The sequence below is a fragment of the Diceros bicornis genome, chromosome 24, assembly GCF_020826845.1.
Source record: "Diceros bicornis minor isolate mBicDic1 chromosome 24, mDicBic1.mat.cur, whole genome shotgun sequence".
In the NCBI taxonomy this organism is placed as follows: Eukaryota; Metazoa; Chordata; class Mammalia; order Perissodactyla; family Rhinocerotidae; genus Diceros; species Diceros bicornis.
In genome coordinates this window covers 28,310,490-28,332,946 of record NC_080763.1, presented here as the reverse complement: position 1 = coordinate 28,332,946, position 22,457 = coordinate 28,310,490, and the positions used below count along the sequence as shown (strand labels likewise).

Here is a 22,457-nt window from a genome sequence, read left to right as displayed (position 1 = left end):
ACGTATTTAATACTTTATTATCTTATATTCAGTGTATAAACCTTTAGTTCTAAGTAAATAAGTAGAGATGGAATTTTCTGGCCTTCAGTGCATTTCTTGGAGGGGAGAGGATGGATCATAAGAAATATGGTAGGGAAGGACAAAGAAAATATTTCAGTGAATGGGCAATGTATTTGGAATTTACAAAATTCTTTTGCAACTAAGAATGCTGTGGAAGAAGCACTTGCTTAGAGACACAAGATATGAGTTCTCTTCTGTTATTGTAACTTTTTAGCCAAGCAACTGTGGACAAGTATTTTACTCAAAGCTTCATTTTCCTTTAGCAGCGAAAGTAAAGGGTTGTCATTATACTAACTTTACAGGATTGAAATGGAGATCAAAAGAGAAAATGCTAATGAAAATGCTTTGTAAAGCATAAAGCAATATGCAGATTTAAGGTATAAATAGCAATAAGAAATATTTCCCTTAAAATTTCTAGTGTTGTTTCATTCACTAGGAAAGTCAAGAAGAGTTTCTGTTTCTGCTTTAAAAACTAGGAGGAAGAAAACAAGTATGCTTTATAATAAACTTACGAAAGAGCTTGTTTCTCATGAAAAGCTTAATGTTACAGGAAACAAATAAATAGCTCCAGCTGCTGCCTATGATTGCTTAGGATTCTTTTTTCTCAAAAATTGCTAGCCTGTCACTCACTCTTTGTATCAATTGATTGTGCTTATTTTGTGCATCCTAATTTGAATCTCCTTTTTTTTCTTCCACCGTTAGAAGCCAGTCTGAAACCAACCTGTTTTTTCAAGGAGAGTAGGCTTGAGAGGAAACTTCAGCAAATGAACCATCTTCTGAACCAAATCAAATGATTTATTAGTAAACTATATATATCAGTTAGCCTTTGCTCCATAACAAATAAAACCTTGGAGGCATACAACAATAAACATTTATTGTTTGTGCATGGCTAGACTCACTCATTTGTCTGGGCTTAGCTGGCTGGCTGCAGATCAAAGCTGGAAGCCATTGGGGCATCCAGGTAGCCCACACCTTCCAACAGGAGAGCCTGAGCATGTCCTCTTGGTGTTGGAGGAGTTGCAGGGGAGCAAGTTCCAGTGTGTAATCCCATTTCAAGCCTCTGCTTGTGCCCTGTCAGCGAAAATCCTATTGGCCAAAGCAGGTCATATAGCTGAGCCCAGAGGCAGGGCCCTGAGCAGGTAACTCCACCTATGGTAGGAGGGCAGTAGTATGTACAGGGAGGGGTGAAGAATTAGAGCCAAACTATGCAGTGTACTACACCTTTGTTCTGAATATGGTTTCTGATACGTACAATAGGAAAACATTCTAAATAGTTTGCTTAAAATCAAGTCCTTTTGCTCAGGGGTAGTATCTTGTTCTGGTTTTATAGTCGATGGCTAATATCGAATCTGTATTATGCAATTTCCCTTCTGGTCTGTAGAGGAAAGCATTAACTCTTGAACATTTAACCTTGACTAATTCTTCTCAGTTGAATTGCTTACTTTTAACTGGGCAGTGAGGCTGGTAAACTTCCTCTGTCTTGGTTCTTTATCCAAAATAGGGTTGCAAACTCAACTGCTAAGTGGGACCAGTCACTGCATGCAGCAGGCCCGGTGGGCACTGGGACAGACAGGAAGGTGCATGCCCTACTGTAGGGCAGCCACTGTCCTTGTCTCTGTTGCCGTGAGAAACTCCATCCCCAGTGTTGCCAGATCTTTGCATTTTTCAAGAGAAGCTGGAAATTAGAATTTTTATGTGAAGTCTCTTTGTTTTCAAATTAAAATTTTAAAATAACAGAGGGAGCATTATTTTAAAATACATGTTGGTTGGCTGGATTTGATCTGTAGTCCTGCAGTTTTCAACCTCTGATTTGAACAAAATGGTGTCAGAAACTCGGAGATTCTAGCTCCGTCTTTCTCCATGCTGATCTCTTGCCCAGTCTGGGGTGGTTTGGACAATTAGTAGAGGTTGTGTGCACCCTGAGAGGACTTCATTCTTGTCTGCTATTTTGGGAATATTGTAGTATTTATTTATTTATTTTTCTGACAGCAAATGCAAGTGTGCATTTCCAGGGCTTAATTACAAGTAATAAATCCATCTCAGGGGTTTTGTCAGCACCCATTTCTCTAAGTTTTCTTTTTTTCCTTGAATTCTTGTTTATTGTTTTTTATCCTGACATGTTTTACTTTTATTTAATTTTGTAAACTGCCTTATTTATTTTAGAAGTATGTGTGGGTGTATGTGTCTAAAATAGCTGTCATTCTGCTTGTGAGACGGGGGGAGGCTTATTAAGTAACTTTATTTTCTTTTAAAACTGCACTGATTTTTAACAACTGGCACATATATAATTATCTGAGCAGCTACTAGTTTTTGTCTCCATGTCTGAGTGAGCAGTGATTTTGTGTGCTTAATGACCTGTTACAGAAATGCCCCTGCTCCCTGTTTGGTGGGCACTGGCCCATGTGACTCTTCCCTTGTACCCTGAGGTGCTGGGCCAAAGGGAAAAATGCAGCCTGGGGCTGAGCCTGCCTGCCTTCGCCCAAGGAATAGAGGTGTGTGTGTGTGAGTTGTGTGTGTTGGGGAGAATGGATGGCAGAAACAGGAATAAGTAGAACATACAATCAAACATCAAATCTAGTGTGTATATATATACATATTTATGTCTATCTCTATATATACTCTAGTGTGCGTATATATATATTTAAATATATATACACACATATGTATATGTATATATATATTTTTAAATATTAATTCTCTAAGTCAGAAGTTCTCAACTGGGGATGATTTTATCCACCCATCCCCTCCTGGCCCCCACCCCAGGGGACATTTAGCAATATCTGGAGACAGTTTTAAATACATGCCCTGGTGGATGGATGCATGAGCTCTGCTTATTTGTACCCTCTCTAGTTCCTCTGAGACAGATGGTTTCTAACTGGATCGTGTTTACTTATCTCATCCATCTGTCAAGCTTATACTCATCCTTCCAGATGAGTGGAAGGATCCTGACCCAATTTCCCTGCCATTTTATTGTATTACTTAGCTCACCATATATAGCGCTTTTACAAATCTTTCTCTCCCATCAAGGATTCTGATTTCTTTACTTACTTTCATCTTTCATTTCTAATGTAGTGACAGTTCAGTACATGATGAATGCATGAATCTGTTGTAAGCATCTCTTTGATTCTGTTTCCTTTGTCTTACATTATGTACTGACTTAACAGAGAACTGGCTGATGGATGGTTGATTTTGATCTTATATGAATTTCCCAAAAGAGTTTAAGGAGATTAAGTTACAGAGGAGCGGTGATATAAAGAAGACAGGCACAACTGATAATTGTTTGTACCTGGTAACCTCTGCTGGCTTGTTAACCTTTTCACTTGAAGGATGAGGCAAAGCTCTCAAGTCCTACAGCTATTGAAGCAGTGAGAAATGCATTCTAAAATTTGAACTTGGTTAGTGATGAAGCTTATAATACATTCCATCTCCCCCAAACCCCTTAAATATCAACATCATTACCTTGAACATGCTCGTTGAGGACAGTTGCTTTGGACAGGGACAGCTGAGGCACAGAAGCAATCAGCTACTTAACATGCACTCGTCAACCTTTGTGCAATATCATCCCTGATGCTGGGTGCTTATCTTTTATGGAACAGCTTGCAAATCCTAATTGTTTTAAACTGGCTCTGAGGAAAAGAGACTTGAGAATCAATAAATTACAGCTCTCATACATACAAATGTGCATCATTATAATGAAGACAATCAGAGGGCTCTTTAGGTCAAATAACAAAAGAGGTGGTCTGGAGTTTGTAACGACTCACTGCCAGTCCTCTTACTACAGGGTTGAGTGCAGTTTTACTCTCTCTGATCGCAGCGTTCAGGTTTGCATAAGGGCATTAGTTGTTTTTTTTTTTTAATTTAAAAATTTTTTTTTTTTTACTTTATTTATTTATCTATTCCCCCCAAAGCTCCAGTAGATAGTTGTATGTCATAGTTGCACATCCTTCTAGTTGGTGTATGTGGGACGCGGCCTCAGCATGGCCGGAGAAGCGGTGCGTCGGTGCGCCGCCCGGGATCTGAAACCGGGTCGCCAGCAGCGGAGCGCGCACTTAACCATTAAGCCACGGGGCCGGCCACAGGGCATTTGTTTTTGATGGATAGAGCCTCAGTGGGAGGAGAGTTCATTACTTGCTCCATGGCCGTATGTCTTCTTTATAAGGTTCATTAAGGCAGAAGCAACAATATTTATGCCTTTAAATACTGATGTGTTGGGAACAGCTAGATAAATTATTCTAAGAATTGTACCATCTGGTTTCAGACCCAGAGCTTTGTCTAAGACTGGAGACTTTCACCCAAGGTCACCCATCTTCGTCCTCTCTAGAGTCTTGGCAAAATCTCAGCCTCTGAAAAGCAGACAGCGTAAATATTATTGCTTTCTCATCAGTGAGAAATTTTGTTGTACCAGTAGGTGGTAGTAAGCTGAAGAAAGTATTTATTTACTGCTTTTTCTCCAGTTGAAGGAAATGCCTTTCTCGCCTTTAACTAGAATTCAGGTAATTCAGCTTTTTAAATTGTTCTTTAAGAGTTCTTCAATCATTCTTCAAATTTAACAACTCTGTCTTTTATCGACAAATGTTTTGCTGAAATTTCTTATGATAATAAGAATGGATTTCTAAACCAACAGAACTTTTTGCTTTTAAATCTTTAACAATGATGAAGATTTTTCTTGAGCATACGTAGATGTTTTTCTACTAGGCTTAATAATTCTTCTTTGGGCTTCAAATTGTAATGTGATGAAATATCATTCATGAACCATTTTTAATTTGTTTTCCAAAGCAGATAGCTTAAGCTATGTCAGTACACATTGATATGTTTTAACATAGTCCTTCAACTTTGAAGTTCATTCCAGTATTTAGAATGTTTCTTTAAAAGAGTCAGTTTTTGAATCTGTCTTTCAGCAAAATTACAAAGAATCATTCATAATTTAAAAAAATTATTCTTTTAGCTCATAAACTCATGATAAATGGTTCCTACGGCCAGCTAGTACTCTTCAGTTTATGAAACAGAGATTGACATTGTGATCCCATTTCTTTAGCTCATCAATTGGTGAGAACTAGTGACGTGGCCCTACCTACAACTTAGTAGGCTAGAAAAGCATCTCATTGTTTAATTTATATTTCTTAGGTTATTAGGTAGAACATTTTTTTCATAGCCATGCGTATTTGTTTTCTTATGTGACCACTCTTAAGTATGCGTTTATCAACATGAATGAATCTAATTCTTTGGGGACCGTTTCACTAGGGAGAAGATTTTCAGAGGCCTGGTCAATTGTCATTAATGCCACTGATGCTAGGATACACAATGCTTTTGAAAAATTTTAATTGTAGTGTTAAATAATACATTCTTAACGGTGAACGAAGAATGTGTGATTGACACAATTTTATTTACTGCTGCTAAGATTTTCTCTTTTACAGTTAAATTCAGATACCCCATATCTTCACCTGTTAATATTTATCAACTGGTTATAGTGTGTGTTCCATTAAGAAAGACTGTGAGGTACAGACACCTCTGGTAAGAGTATAAAAATACGGCCTGCAGAGTTAAATACAAAATCATGCCAGTAGTTATCCCTGGGGCGGTGCGGCAGGAATAGTACTGGGTGGAGAGTGGGGTGGAGGAGACTAAGACTTAATTTATAGTGTTCTAAATATTTTATTAAAAATATTAGAAGCACATATGTCAGAATGGGGAATAAGAGTAATAGTAAGCATATATTCTTATAAAATAGTAGGAATAGCAAGATAATAGAAATAGAATAAGAATAATAAAATAATAGAAATAAAAAAGTATTTATTAGCTATAGGTGGTAGATACATGCATGCTTATCATATTAGTCTTTCTGCTATTTTATATTTTAAACATTTTTCCAAATTATTGAAAATAACCCTAAAATTTTCAGTTATCGCTATTTGTTGTCAAGTTGAATCTTAAATTGTCTGCTCGTTAGAAGGAGTCTGATGATGTACATCTGAAATTTATACAGTTATAAACCAATGTTACTGCAATAAAAAAAATTTTAAAAAAAGGAGTCTGATATACCATTTATATCCATTGAAATTATGTATAGATAACTGATTATTATTAAAATTTTCGTACTCTTAGAAAAATCAGGTTGTCCCAAAGATGGTTATTTTGCTCCTTGTTCTCACCAACAATCATTGTAGTAAACATTTGGCTTTTTCTTTTTTTTTTCTTTTTATTTTATTGAGGTCAAAGTAGCTCATAACATTGTGTAAATTTCAGGTGTACATTATTATGTTTCAGTTTCTGTATAGACTGCCTGGTGTTTACCACCAGTAGTCTAGTTTTTATCTGCCACTGTACATATGTGAAACACTTGACTTTTTCAATGTCACCTTTTTATTCTACCTGATGATTTCTTAACTTCAATGTAGTTTCCAAAATTATGACTTGTTAAAGTTAAAATTATTATGCTTTTAGCTATAGAATTTTGACAGATCCAGGCATCATTATTATTTTCCACTATACAAGAGATAGAAGGAATAAGGAAATAAAAATGCCTGTACTCTAAGGCTAACGGTTTGATTTGTTTTCAGGGCTCTTTATGACATGTAGCATAGATATGCAACTTAGTTTTTTTCCTGGTGCCTAATAAAGGTTTCATGTTACTGCTTAATTTCCCCCTGTCCTTGATACTTTATGCTTAAATGAAATGAGAGGGAGTTGAGGAGTCTGTAGACACACGTGAGCCAGGACTTGCTGCTGTCTTTAGCAATTTTTGCTAATTGTTAAGATTGTTTACTCTTAATGTTTAAGGGACAGTAGGGTGCAGTGGAATGAAGAGAGTATTGAAGGTAGAGAAGCCAGGCTGAATCCTGGGTCTGCATCCTGGGTCTACTGCTTATAATCACGGTATGGAGTTGGACATGTTACTTGACATCTCTTAGCCTCAGTATCCTCTGTAAATTAAGGGTTAATGATGCCGATTTTAATAAGTTGTTATGAGAATTAAATTGGATTGTCTATGTGAGCATCCGTATCGTACCTGGCATGATAGCAGGCTCTCAGAAAATGTTGGTTTTTCCTGCTTTCGCTAATGGAAAACGCTGGAAAGTACTTTAAATTAGATTGACTAAGATTTTAGGTCATGTGGCATAGATTTATGAGACAAACACACAGAAGTGATTTCCTAAGTTTAAAAGGTGAACTTTACATTTCAGATTTCTTTCTTCTTGACTTTGTTTTTTGGACTGAAACAGTTGTGATCCAGGAAAAGCAAAGGCAAACAGTTGCATTAGCCTTCACTTCTTCATGTTTCCTGATGTGGGAAGGAGCTACATCATGGGCACTACACCTTTGTACTTGTAGACAGGAGAAGGGAGGCAGGAACCAGAGAAGATAGATGTGGAAGGAGGGTGAGAGGCATGGTCAGAGGAGAGGCATATAAGTCTTTGACAGGGTGTTCTCCAGCCGTGTTTCAGTTAGTGCGGAGAAGTTGTATGTTCCATTGATTTTTTTTTTTTTTTTTTGTGAGGAAGCTCAGCCCTTAGCTAACATCTGCCAATCCTCCTCTTTTTGCTAAGGAAGACTGGCCCTGGGCTAACATCCGTGTCCATCTTCCTCTACTTTATATGGGACGCCGCCATAGTATGGCCCGACAAATGATGCCTTGCTGTGCGCCCGGGATCCGAATTGGCGAACCCTGGGCCGCAGCAGCGGAGCGCGCGCACTTAAACCGCTTGCACCACCGGGCCAGCCCCCATTGATTCTTTTTTTGATGCTGCAAGGACAGACTGTAGTTCCCTTTGAGAAACCTAAACTCACAGCAAGGGTCCTTGCTTGTTTAGCTTTTTATTTAGTTTTGTCTAACATTTTAAAAACATGACTGCTTTCATTAAATGCTCTAGGATCTTGACATATTTAGCAAATTCCCGTTATCTTTGCTTTAGATGTATGGTCATGTACTTCCTCAGATGTGTTCAGAATAAAGATCCAAAAAGTCCAGAATATCCTAGATCATTAAAGAAAGATTTCATCGCATTATATTTAAAAAGCCAGAAAAAAATAGCCATATAGATTTTAGGAAGATTGTAACAATTAATGTTAAAGATTAAGTTAATCCTCAACTAAGCAAAAAGTGAAATTATTGGAGTACTCCATACTTTTCATTAATTAAGTTTCCTTTGATGCTTCTTTGTTCTAAATATATTTTGTTTCTTCAACTTCTATAAAAGATTTTTGAAACTTTTGGGATTGTCTTGCATGAAAAACTTTCTTTTGCATTAAATAGAAAATTGAGGTAAGGATGGGAGGAAAGCATATTTAGAAAATTTTCTACTTATGAAGTTGTACTCAGGATGTTTGACTTTCTATTTTGGTGGAGATGTTGAAGATGCCATCTTCTCACCTATTTATTATTGTAGAATTTGTACCTCTGTTATAACATTTTTTAAATTCCACTATATTTTAAATTAAGGTGCATGAGAGTATTCACTGTATACTGAATGGATTCTCTATTTTAGGTTCTTCTGTGTGTGTTGTATTTTTGTTTAAAAGTACATGTGTTCTTTTGTTTATTTGTTTGTTTATTGCGGTAACATTGGTTTATGACTGTAAAAATTTCAGGCGTACATCATTATACTTCTGTTTCTGCATAGATTACATTATGTTCTCATGTTCACCACCTAAATACGAATTACAGTCCATCACTGCACACATGTGCCTAATTATCCCTTTCACCCCCCTCCCTCCCCTCTTCCTCTCTAGTAACCACCAATCCAATCTCTGTCTCTATGTGTTTGTTTGTTGTTATTATCTACTACTTAATGAGTGAGATCATATGGTATTTGACCTCCCTCTGACTTATTTCACTTTGCATAATACCCTCAATGTCCATCCATGTTGTCACAAATGACTGGATTTCATCGTTTCTTATGGCTGAGTAGTATTCCATTCTGTGTAAATACCACATCTTCTTTATCCATTCGTCCCTCGATGGGCGCTTAGGTTGCTTCCATGTCTTGGCTATTGTGAATAACACTGCAATGAACAGAGGGGTGCATGTATCTTTACACATTGGTGTTTTCAAGTTCTTTGGATAAATACCCAGCAGTGGAATAGCTGGATCATATGGTAGTTCTATCCTTAAAGTTTGAGGTATCTCCATACTGTTTTCCATAGTGGCTGCACCAGTTTGCACTCCCACCAGCAGTGTATGAGAGTTCCCTTCTCCCCACATCCTCTCCAACACTTGTTGTTTCCTGTCTTGTTAATTTTAGCCATTCTGACGGGCGTGAGGTGATATCTCACTGTAGTTTTGATTTGCATTTCCCTGATAATTAATGATGCTGAACATCTTTTCATGTGCCTGTTGGCCATCTGTCTGTCTTCTTTGGAGAAATGTCTGTTCAAGTCTTTTGCCCATTTTTTAATTGGGTTGTTAGCTTTTTTCTTGTTGAGATGCGTGAATTCTTAATATATTTTTGAGATTAACCCCTTATCAGATGTATGGTTTGCAAATATCTTCTCCCAATTGTTAGGTTGTCTTTTCATTTTGTTGGTGGTTTCCTTTGCTGTGCAGAAGCTTTTTAGTTTGATGTAGTCCCATTTGTTTATTTTTTCTATTGTTTCTCTTGCCTGGTCAGACATGGTGCTTGAAAATATGTTGCTAAGACTGATGTCGAAGAGCGTACTGCCTATGTTTTCTTCTAGAAGTTTCATGGTTTCAGGTCTTACATTCAAGTCTTTAATCCATTTTGAGTTAATTTTTGTGTATGGTGTAAGGTAATGGTCTATTTTCATTTTTTTGCGTGTGGCTGTCCAGTTTTCCCAACACTATTTGTTGAAGAGACTTTCCTTTCTCCATTGTATGTTCTTGGCTCCTTTGTCGAAAATTAGCTGTCCATAGATGTGTGGGTTTATTTCTGGGCTCTAGATTCTATTCCAAAAAGGTACATATGTTCTTACAGCTTAGTAGAATGGACATCAGACTGATAATGAGACCTGCAGGTCCTAGCCTTAGAGAATATCTTTTTTTTTTCATTATAGAGATACCAGTCTATCTGTCCCATTTAGTTGACAATGTTGTTGGTAAGATTAGATGAGATATTATATGTGAAGGTGCTTTTAAAATTTAGGAGCATTGCACAAAATAAAGGATTATTATTATTTGGAGTTGTAAACATGACTAAAATCATATCTGAGGAATTGCTCTCTCAAGTCAGAAAAAAACAAAGGGAGGAGTATTACATGGGGAAGTGACTTGTGTTTTCAAGCTATGTGAAATTGGAAATTATGATATGCCAAAGGACTAACGTATAAATTCTTAAAAATATAAAAAAGTAAATAATCTCTTATTTTCATGCTCTTTACCATTTGATTGACCTTGACCTGGATTTATTTTTAAGGATTTGTGTACATCAATGGCAGAATCCTCTAGTGATTCAGACCACTTCCGCTCTCGTGACCGATTGAGTCGATGGGCTGCCAGGTCAACACACAGGGAAATTCGAAATCATCCCACAGTAGATGTCACCGAGAAGGTCAACACTATAACAAGTACTTTACAGGTTAGTTTAACAATGGTTGCATTTAATAGATTTTAAATAGTTTCAGCTGAGAAATAGTTGTGGTCAGTGTATTAGCTTTTTTGCTGCTGTAACAAATTGCCACAAAACTAATGTCTTAAAATAACAGAAACTGATTTTCTTACAGTTCTGTAGGTCAGAATCTGACACTGGTCTCATTGGACTAAAATCAGGGTGTCAGGGCTACATTCCTTTCTTGAGGCCCTAGGAGAATATCTGTTCCCTTGCCTTTTCTAGCTTCGAGAGGCTGCTCACATTTCTTGTTTTGTAGTCCCTTCCTTCGCCTTCAAAGCCAGCAAGGGTGGATTGAGTCCTTCTCACATCACATCACTCTGACTACTTTTCTGCTTCCTTCTTCCACTTTTAAGGATGCTTGTGATTACACTGGGTCCACCCAATAATCCAGGGTAATCTCCCCATCTCTAGGTCCTTAATTTAATCATAGCTGCAAATTCCCTTTTGCCATGTGAGGTAACATACACACAGGTTCTAGAGATTTGGACTTGGAGATTTTTGGGGGTCATTATTCTGCCTAACGCAGTCAGTAAAGATATTTGAAATATATGACAGATTGTGGAAGTGTTTTGGGAAAAGGCAGTATTTCCAAATAAAATATCGTGAGGGTAAAACCAGTCGGAATTACCATAGTTTAGTTTCTTGTGGACATGTCCCTTTAGAGAAGTTGCTCATATTTTGGCTAGGTTCATTATTCATGGATGAATGATATTGAGATGACATTTTGATCTAGAGGCTAACCTCTGACAGGCTTTGGAAGTTTCAGTGGAGGCAGTTTACATCCTCTCCATGGAAAGGTCTTGGGGAAAGATGTGGGGGAAGGGTAGCACAGTCACACTGGAAACAAGAAAACTCAGAAATAGAATTTTTTCCTACCCATTTATCCCTTACTTTTGCTTTGCTTGGATAAGCATGGATTTGGGCTTTTAATGCTTTGGGTTAGTGTGCTTAGATAAGAAGAGGCTCATTCCTGGTGGAGAGGCCATAATTTGATTTAAAACTCAAAGTCTTTTTCTTTGTAAACTTATTTAAACTAACATAACAATGAATTTTTGGAATACAAATCCTTTACTTTCCCACCGGTGAGACACATTAGTAATTATATATTTTTCAAAGAAATGCCTCCATTAATCTCTCAGGTGAAACTTAGCCTGTTTAAGTGGAAACCATTTTTGTTGTGATTAGAACTAAATTTGTTGTTTATAAGCTAAAGGTTAAAGAATACTTTTTTTCTATTCTCCTAATCAAGCTCTGAGCTGAAGTAATAATTGAAATAACATTGATCCTAATGATTTGCTTCTCTTACACACCATCTACTAGACTTGTTCTTTCAGGATTCGTTTTCTATAAAGAGGGTGTGAATTAGTTGAGGCCCACAAATTGGTAATGAGGATTCTTTTCAATTTACAGCTTTGTTCCTGTCTTACTATGGAACCTTGGATAAGGATTTAAATTATGTGCTTCAGATTTTACACAAGTGAATTGCAGATGGATTTGAGTTTCTCTCTCAGTGGTGTTAATAAGATTTATTTGATATTTATGAAGTGTATTGATATCCAACTTAACTATGATATAAATTGTACCTTTTACAAATGATTGACTTAGCCATTTGGCCTACTACTAAGATGGATTGGGAAAAACATTGTTTGGAACAATTAATAAAGTGCATTTTCTTTCTTAAGGACACCAGTCGGAACCTGCGACAAGTAGACCAGATGCTTGGACAGTATCGGGAATATAGTAATGGACAGGCGGGCGCTATAGAACACGTGAGAATGTTTACATATGTTTGCATTTTCTCTTACCCACTTTTTGGAAATGTAGTTGTTGAGTGTGGATGTGAGATAAAGGAGATAACCATTGTGAATAGCTTTAGCTTTTAGACTGCTTTACTATTTTGTAGTTTAAATTTAGGTTAGCTTGTCAGAAGGATTGCCAATTAGCTTACATAGATTAGATTGTATTGAATTTGAAAGCTTTTAGTCAGAGGGGGAAGAATTTAGGACATGAATTAAACTGAAACTGACTAAATTTGGGCCATGGATACCCTTCATGGGGAATTAAGAATTTTAAGGATGGTTTATTTTATAGGAATACATGCTCATTGTGTAAATAAATCATAAAATTCCTATCTCATAGTCCTTCTCAGTCCCACTCCAAAGGGGTAACAATTTTTGACAGTTTCTTGTATATCCTTCCAAACATTTTCACTGCATGTATAAGTATACGTGTGATTGCTTTAAAAACGGGAATCATACAAAATATAATGTTATGCAACTTTTTTTCATTTAATAATAAGTATCATTTTTCCGTATGCTCAGTAGCTCTACCTCATTCTTTTGAACAGTTATATAATATTCCATAGTATAGATGTATCCAGTTTTTTGGTTGTTATTATTATAAACAATGCATCAATGACCATTATTGTACACATATTTTTGTGTAATAATGTATGATTCCTGGAAGTAGAGTTGCCAGGTTAAAGGATCTGTACACTTACAAATTTGCTAGATATTTCAAAATTGCCATTTCAAGGATATGCCAGTTTATACTTACTTCGCATGGAGATGTAAGAAGGAAAGATACCTTCTTAATATTTTGCTAATTCTGTCTCTCTATTATTTCCTTCTTTTGGAATTTGCTAACTCATCTTCTGTAAACTCTTGGAAAACCAATTAGGTTTATTCCTTTATGTTTCCAATTATGAGTATACACTCTAATGAGAAGACTAATATTACATTTGTACTATAATGATTGTCTTATATATATCTGTGCTGTACTAAATTGTTGCATAGCTTCCAAGTTGTAATTGATGATTTGCTATTTTCTTTTTACAAAGCAAATGTATTATTATTATTTGCTTGTAATTGGAAGCTAATTGCTTGAGCACAAGGAAACATATCTTCTCTCATAAGGTTTTCTAGTACTTTCATTTAGAAAATAAACTTGGATTTTCTTTCATCTACAAGGTTTCTATGATTTATGATGTATTTGACAGATGGAGCTGTATATTTTGTATATTTGGGTAGCTCGTGAAATATTTTAGATTTAACTACCTTATTAATAATGAGAGTTAATTCTTTGCTTTTTAATTTATTAGTGAAAAGTAAAAAACAGTATTGTAGCAGAGAACAAGCCTATTTTGTCACGTTGAATATTAGATACTTATGGTAGCAGATTTCCTTTGAGTTGAGCAGTTGGGAAATGAAATTGTGTATTAGAGAACTTTTGTACAGATAAGCACTTAAAACACAAAATATGTTCTACTGTGGCATTAAGCCTCTGTGGTAGGCCTAGAGTTGAATAATGCTGAACTTGGGGGAGTGGTTTTATTCATGCGAAGTAAATAAACTCAACAAGTATTTTATTTCCATCTGAGTTTTAAGTACATAGAATGCAAAGCCACTCGTTTCAGAAATAAGACACAGGAGAGCAAGAGTCTTTCCTTTTGATTCAGGCTGTTCCTTAGTCTGGTCTAGAGTCTCTTCCTTAGTCTCCCCAAATTCTTGTTCTGTTAAAACAGTTGGTTCTCAATGATCTTTCTCTCCAGAGGAGTATCTCCCTCACTGCCTTATGTTATACTCGATTGATAGAGCAATGATTTTCACCCTGCCACCTGTAAGTTACCTGAGGGAGCACCTGCTGTAATCTATGGGAAGTTATGCATCTCAGAAAAAGTATTTCTCACAACAAGTGATTCTGATGGGCTCCTTGATGAAAATTGCTTTCTTAGCATTAAAATATTTACTGCTGTAGAATATATCATACCTGGAAATGAGGATATGTAATGTGCCAACTGTCACGTGAATTATCCAAATCTTTCTATTCATATTTTTTAAGTCCTTTAAGTACATGGTAGAATTATCCTTTTTTTTTTTTCTTTTAATTAATGTGTGTTCTGTTTCGGGAGGGACCCTAAAGAGTGATTTTTTTTTTCTTTTTGAGACTATCCTGCAACTTATGCAAGTCCCCTTGCTGTGGAACCTGCTTTTTTTTTTTTTTTTTAAACATCTTATAACAGGTTAATCCATTTTAACCAATGTTCAACTGTTAAAAAATTTCTTCATGCTGAATAGCCGTTGCCTCATTGAAATTAGCATTGAATTAGCATTTCCCTTTTAAAATATAAGCGATTTCCTAGAAAATGAGATCAACTCTTTTGCTCTAGAGAAGACAAGAACTTTTATTATTAACTTAGATTTTATAAATGATTCTATTGCTAAACCTCAGGAAATGGATGTAAGTGATATATATGCATTTAAATATTTATTTTATTGGAATTTGACTTTGTGAACATAATTTGCCAATGGGTGAGGGGAACTATAAATATTCGGTGCACTGTTTTCCTCCTGAGATGATCTCCCCCAACAAGAGAACGGTGAGAATTATTCCTGTTGGTTTTGTAAGACCTAAGGGTCAAGAGTCATGTTGGGTCACTTTTCTGATGACTTTTCCTTGAAATATACATAATTTTACTATTGTTCCCTTGAATCTTGATAACTTGCAACCCTAAATTTAATTCTTTGCCTATTATATGAGAATGCCTCTCTATGAGGAGTTGAGCAGTGTTAGAGCATCAGTGATGGGGTCCGTGGTATTTCATAGAGAAGCAGCACCTACCTTTCCATAGTCTCTTTGGGCATTTATCCATAAACTTAGTACATTCCAGGTGCTTTTTTAGATTAAGTCATTTAATTCTCTGAACAATCCTATTAGGTAGCTAGTATTATTATCCTCATTTACAAGATAAAAAAACTGAGGCACAGAATAGTTGCTAACTTGCCCATGGTCTCACAACTAGTCAGTGGCAGAGCCAAGGAGAGGATGTTATCCCCAAACCAAGAATCAGAATTCATTTACCTCATTGAGTCATGGTTGCTCCCATTTTTGTGATGCTGTGAGTTTACATGTCTGAAAATTGAGATTTTGGATTCAAAGTTTGAAGGGTTATATAGTTTATATCGATAAACTAGATTTTGGAGATTATCTTAACTGATTAAAAACAGAAGGCCACCGTCACAGAAGTCATTAATATTACAGCTGCTACAATGTCTGGAATGAGAGTTAGATGGAACAAATACAGAAACTGAATTAGGAAGAAATCTGGTGCTGAACTAGGATTGGCGTTGGTGGATTGTCAGAGTTGGCAGTTCTAGCTGCCACTTAGGCAATGTGGTGAATTCTGCAAGTTGTCTACACCAACATTAATTTTGCCCTTGTTTCTAAGCAACAACCATTGATTGTTCACTAGCCTTTCTTCCAGCCCTTCCAGCTAGTGAGCCATATTTATTTATTTATTTTACAGTAGTGACTTTCCTTTTCTTTTTTTTTCTTGTAAAAGGATAATTTTATTCTACTCTTTTAAAAATTTTTTGTTTATTGCAGTAATATTGGTTTATAACATTGTATAAATTTCAGGTGTACATCATTATACTTCTATTTCTGCATGGATTACATCATGTTCTAGTGAGCCATATTTAGTTGGATAGTATGACTTAGGATCTTTGGGCTCAATGAACTTCATGACCTTGAGGAAGTGTCATCCTGCATTATTTCTCATGCTGTAAATGTCTTGGAAATTTTGAGAACAGTTGGGCCAAAGCGTACCTGTGGGGAAGGTTTTATTTGAAAGCTTACTATGAAAATTTGGAACATATACTCCTGTGTTAAATAGCGCAATTGATTAGCTTAGTGTTTAGAATATTTCTAGAACTGTGTGTTCCTATTCATGAGAGAACAGGGTCTTTTTTTGTGTTAATGCTATAAAAATGGAATGCCCTTAAGAAAGAATATTCAACATAAAAAGTTAATACCTTCTGGAGTGGTAATTTGGACTGTAGCTGATGAGGTTAAAGTAGTTAATATAGGGTGTAAAAGACAAATACAGTTCTCTTGATTCAAATCAATAGATTCATTAAGTTCACTTTTAAGGTAAAGCTTGGTTAAAATATAGTAATATCAAATTAGAGCTTAGAGGCTTGCATTAAGGTAATATTTTTTCTAATTAAGTACTCTGATTAAAATTTCCCTTTGGGAGTAATAGGGTGTTACCATCTGGCACATGAATTTTGGAAGAAGTTGAATGTTAGATGATAAAGTCCAGGTTTTTTCCTCTATTCAGTGGGTTTCAATTGTCAAATATACTTAGTGATACCCCAGAAGGATAATGTTAATTGTTTAGAGCCAGGCACAAGTCACTTACAATATCCCAAAGCTGAAAGTATCTGCCCCTTTCTCTCTGGCTGAGTTTTACTGATTGTTGTGGAGGTGAGAACTGTTCCCAGTCTTTTAATAACTTTAATGTTAAGTAGTAGCAGTCTATGGGTAAGAAATAGTAATCAAACTGTTAAATTCTGTTAGGACCTTCTTTTCATAAGTATATTTCAGATCTTAGGAATTAGGTTCTTAGAGTATTATGTTTAAAATTTTATTACCATATCTCTCATGAAACTACTGTACAGGAGAATAATTTTTACAGACTTTTGCTTTGAGGCTAGTGGAATAATGTAGACTTTGGAGTCAGACTTGAAATTGAATCCTGATTTTTCTACTAGAAATCATCTCAATGACTTTGGGCAAGGTATAAAACCTTTCTGAACTTGAATTTCATCATCTGAAAAAAGAATATAATCATATATCCCTTATTATAACTAACATTTATTGAAGTGGTCACACTGTTTAGGTACTTGGTAAACATTTATGTTCTTGTTATTTCTTTAATTCATCCAATAATCCCTACCTTCAAGCATTTTCTATGTTCTCAGTTTAGTACTTGGTACTTTATAGGCACTCAGTACATGTTACTTTCCTTTCTTTGAATTCATTGGGCCTAACTTCAGTTTCATGTGTGTATCATTGTGACTGTAAACAGCATAATGTGTTGCAACATTCACAGTGATATGTGTATCTGATTATTTTGACTTCAACGTATATGCTGTTAGACAGCATACATAATACATTTTCCCCCTCTTATGTTCATGAGTGTATTGTCTGTCCACCCAAAGTACAGTAATGTACTATTAAGAGCACCTTCCATTTTCCATGAGTGCTCATTTATTGACATTCAAAATATTATATAGAAATATTTTAAAAATTCTTTAAAAGTTATGGTTAGAATGGGTGTGATATATGGGCTTTGACTATATGGAATTTCGTTTAAAAATAAGAGAGTTACGTAAATAACAATGATGTATCATTTGAAAGAGAATTTCTGAATTTCAGGAATGTTATTATGGGCTTATATTTCCATAAATCAGAATATAGAGAGAGGTTAGGCATAGCAGCTGGAGCTAATGATCTTTTGGTAAATAAAAAATAAAATAGCAGCAACCGTTTTAAAAATACAGTTCAGCAGCAGATGGTGGGACCAGAAAGGAATGCAAGCCATTAATTTGCACTCTTGTTTAGTTTTTTAAAACTTTTCTCCTTCTGCTTCTCTTCCTTCTTGTTTTAATAGTAGAAGATAGACTGTAAGGAACCAAAATAGAGCTGATAAAATTAACTCTACAGCCAATTTATTTTGCAGTCTGTTGCCAGATAAACCTTGGCAGTCTATAGAGGAATAGGCAGTGAAGGAAAGCCAAGCATAAAACACTTAACAGTCAAAGTGCCTGTGGATGAAATTATTATCCTGGACGACGTTTTTAAAATGACCTCTTTTCTGCCTCCACTTTTGCCGTGGATTTTTGTCAGGTGTCTGACTCCTAACATTTGCAAATCAGAGTACTTCAGTTTTTTTTCTGTCAACATTATAGATATATCTAAACTTACAACATAAACTGTGCCCGTGGTCGCCAGTGCTATATACATTGTGAATGTTTGCTAAATACTCTTTTGTGTCAGATGAAAATGAAACTAAATGGTTAGACAAAATATTTAGATGTTTCCAATTTCTACTCAACTATGCAGCTAAGTGAATGCAGTTTTCTATACATGACTAAATTTGCATGCATTTCTGTATAATCTATGTTATGTTAGGGGTTTTATTTTCTTATTATGAAAATAAGGGACAATTTAGAGTAAGAAAGTATCTGAAGAAACTAAATGGGATCTTTAAATGGTTTCCAAAATTCAAGCCTAGTTTAAATGGCAGCGTTTAGAATTTTTACCAAGTTGTTGCTGGCTTTTTTTTTTCTTTTATTGGATGGAAGCTAATTATTTGATGAATATTTGGTAGCTACTGTATTTATGTGTGAGTAATCACTGTTCCTAGTTTATTTCTATTATAATCTCTGTGGAACAATGGTAGATATCTTTTAAGAATTTCCTAGTGACTATTTTTAGTATGATTTTTTTCTCTCTCTCACAATGAGCTTAGTCAAGGATGGGATTCATTTTGTTGAGAATGTGAATATGTGAGACATGCTGGTCATTAGTGAAGCAGTTACTGATGCTGTGTATTGGCCAAGGAAGTTTATGCATGTAGTTCTTTGCCATTTCTCATCTTGTCTGATTCAAGCCAAATTTTATTGAATGATTTATTTCTTAGGCATTTCTGATACTGTTTGTGGAGTTAGCGCCTAGTTTCCTAGCTGTTTCCTATTGCTTGGAAATCTTACCTTTCTAGGGACTGGTCAAGAAGCTTGCGATTATGAATTTTGGAAAGTCTATATTTTTTACTTAGAAAAGCAAACAAACCAGAGTTCTGGTCCCAGGTGAGATGGAGTTAGCATACTCTTCCACTGCATATGGCTATAAAACCTCTACTGAACCCACGAAGCAGCGATTTGAAGTCTCTGAAAAGTAAATACAGGTAGTCCTCGTTGCATGGTTTCATCGTGCGTGAATTTTATTACTCTAGTTTGGTCAAATAACACTAGTCCCCGAACAACACAATTCAAATTTCGGTTAACACAGTGCATTAACTATGGGTAACTACAAAAAGTAGAAACCTTGCTGCTAGCTCTTCAGTCCACACATTATGTAAATGACAGATCACCGCTTTTGAAGTCTGTTGCTGATTGGTCATAGACAGTGAAATGTATAGTGTTACCTCCTTGTCTCCCAGTGATAGACCTGCTTGTATTTTACAAAAGTAAATAATAATAATAAAAAAGGAATTAGGGGCTGGCCCCATGGCGTAGTGGTTAAGTTCAGTGCACTCCGCTTTGGTGGCCTGGGTCCGTGGGTTCAGATCCTGGGTGTGGACCTACACCACTTGTCAGCCATGCTGTGGTGGTGACCCACATATAAAGTGGAGAAAGATTGGCACAGATGTTAGCTCAGGGCTAATTTTCCTCAGCAAAAAAAAAGGAGTTGGCCAACAAAGATGAAAGTGCAGCAAAGAAATGAAAAGTGATAATGCTGGAAGTGAAATTTGAATCATATAATGGAGGAGTTATATGTGGAGTTATAAAGAAATAGCTGATGATGGGAATATTGACACTGCTGCTATTCAAGGGTCTCTAGAGATACAGCTGGAGGAATTTAGTGAAGTCATTTTCAGGGAATGACAAATTCTTCTAAAGAGCTTTTTCAGATTAAAACATCCCATTTCTTCATTCAGTTTATTTTTTGCTCTTATATTCATTGCCTATACTCATCATAATAAAAATTACCATTTATTGAACAAACTAATCTTCCCTAGACATTGTTCTAATTATTTTATATTCAGTGTTTTATTTCATCCTCAAAATAAAATGTAGGGAAAGTTATTATCTGAGAGGATGTGAAATATGTGGACAGGAGCAGAAGCAGAAACAAAAGTAGTATAGCTGAGGAAAGCCCTGCCAGGCTCCCTCTGGTCCTTCTGAATCATGATGATTTTAATGATCACATCTCTTATTTGGAGTATCCATTGCTGCCTGGATGATCTCCTTTCATAGATGTGATTTGCAATGTAGTCTCTCCTTTCATTATATACTTTTTTTTCAATTCATTGAGCTTGACTTATATTTTGTCTGTAATCAGAGTTTCTCAAATGGAGACATCACAAGGCTTTCAGAGGTCTCCATGAGAATTTTAATATTTGGTATTTTTATTTTATGTTAATCCAAAAGCTTTTAAAAATTTCACTTATTTGCTAGTTTCCAAAGCAGTGAGTTGGTTCCCTGGCATTCTCTGGTAGTGACCAATGACGTTTTTTCTCCCTGAGTATCATTAACTCACAAATTTATGCATATTTGAAGTGTTTTAATCCATTGTAGTTAACATTTCTATTGATGCTCAAATTATTTCATCTTTGGCTTGAGGGAGACTTCTCAACTTGGCTTCTAAGTTTAAAAGCATGTCTAGACAATTTGGATAAACTACCTTATAAACAAGTATTGCCATTTAATTTCAGTGCCCAAGTTTTATTTGTATTCATATTGGTACATAGTAGTAATACTTCAATTGTTTTAGTCTAGTATCAAATGAACAGAGGTAAAAGGGTAGACCTAATATGTAAACAATATGTTTATATCAAGTGGAGGTGAAAATATATCATAGCATGTTCTACGATGCTGGTTTTGCAGTATTTCAGATAGGGGAAGGGGGGCAGCAATGGAATCATCACTTGGTATGTGGTGAGGTAGTCACGCTGAACTCTTAGAATCTGCACCACTGGAGTCAGTACCAGTCTTGTGTGGAGATTGATTTAGTTTCAGCAAAAGAGCACCATCCATTATAGTAAATTAAGGTTAAATTGAGTTTTATTAGTGTTGTTTTGTTTTTATTTAATTTCAAGTTTGGTTTGCTTTTGCACCTAGTTAGGAGTTATAATTCTAAAGAGTTTAAAACAATTTTTATGATTTTATATCTTTGCTCTTTATCTCTTTGTTTTTGTGTTTTAGGAGTGATCAAATTGATTTCATACATCATGATTAAAGATTTTGTGCAGTGCCTGTTGTATTATTGCTACTTTAAGTGTAGATTTTAATTTTGTTACATATTTAGTTTTGTATCTTAGGTGGAGGACCTGTTTTTGCCATATATTTGTAGGAGTAATTAGAAAAAAACTTTATCTCATTTACCTTTTATATTTCATTTTATGACCTTTCCGTATCAGCCTGTTCATCTGTTCAATGGCTTATGATATATCTTTTTAGAGTTTTAAAATGAGGTTGCCAAATAGTTTGTCTAATTTTCTATCTTATTTCTGAAATGATTATTTTCCAACATCTGTTATTCCTCCTAGATTTTGGAGATAATGTATAATTTCTCTTGTTCTGCAGTATTTTTCCGTGTGTTCCATGGTGGATTTTTGTTGTTGTTGTTAGCAGGGATAGTGTGTGCGTGTGTTCATTTTATTTACCAGCTTTTAGTTACAGCTCAGGATTTGTTAGCAAATAAGCCCACATAAAAAGGAGGCTGGCAAGTTCTGCTTCTGGCATTGGTAGATAAGGTTATTTTGGATTAACTCTCCTACTCAGAACAACTAGAAAGGAGAAAAAAAATGTAAAATATAATATTATGAACCCATCAGAAAATTACCAAGGCAGTGAGGAATTTTGTAGTCAAAATCTGGCAAAAATGGAAGTCCAGAGGATGCGTTCTGAATTTGGGACTCTTCCTCCCTCACGGCAGTAGCTGATTTCAAAAGAGGTGGCTTAGAAGCAGAGAGGCTAGGATCAGAGCTGTCGATAGACTCAGGAGGCTAGGGAGACTAAAACTGGAGTTCAGGAACCCTCCAGTTTTCAATGAGACCCCAAAGGGTGAAAGCCTAGGAAAAATGGTTGATTGAAAATAAGAGATGTGATAAACTGAAAATAGATCAGTCCTAATGGGGACAGAAGCTCAGCTTTGGATCGTCTCAAGTTCCTAACTGGATGAAGGTGAGTTGGGTCTCCTAGTGACTCTAGCCTGACTTCCTGGTAGAAGCAAAATCAAATCTCTTCTGAAGGAAGATGTCCCATC

General features: G+C 35.8%; 1 protein-coding gene across 10 annotated transcripts in view; it reads left to right on the top strand.

The window, feature by feature from the left end:
• Positions 1–22,457, top strand: part of CEP128 (centrosomal protein 128) — a 393,976-nt gene that overhangs the window by 6,555 nt on the left and 364,964 nt on the right. For 8 of the 10 annotated variants that reach the window (XM_058567474.1, XM_058567472.1, XM_058567476.1 and 5 more), the window contains exons 3-4: positions 10,428–10,589; positions 12,305–12,391. In XM_058567474.1, the coding sequence (XP_058423457.1) occupies positions 10,443–10,589; positions 12,305–12,391 (234 nt within the window). In that variant the 5' untranslated portion in view covers positions 10,428–10,442. The remainder of the gene's footprint in view (positions 1–10,427; positions 10,590–12,304; positions 12,392–22,457) is intronic. The other 2 variants (XM_058567480.1, XM_058567475.1) reach the window with 2 other exon arrangements.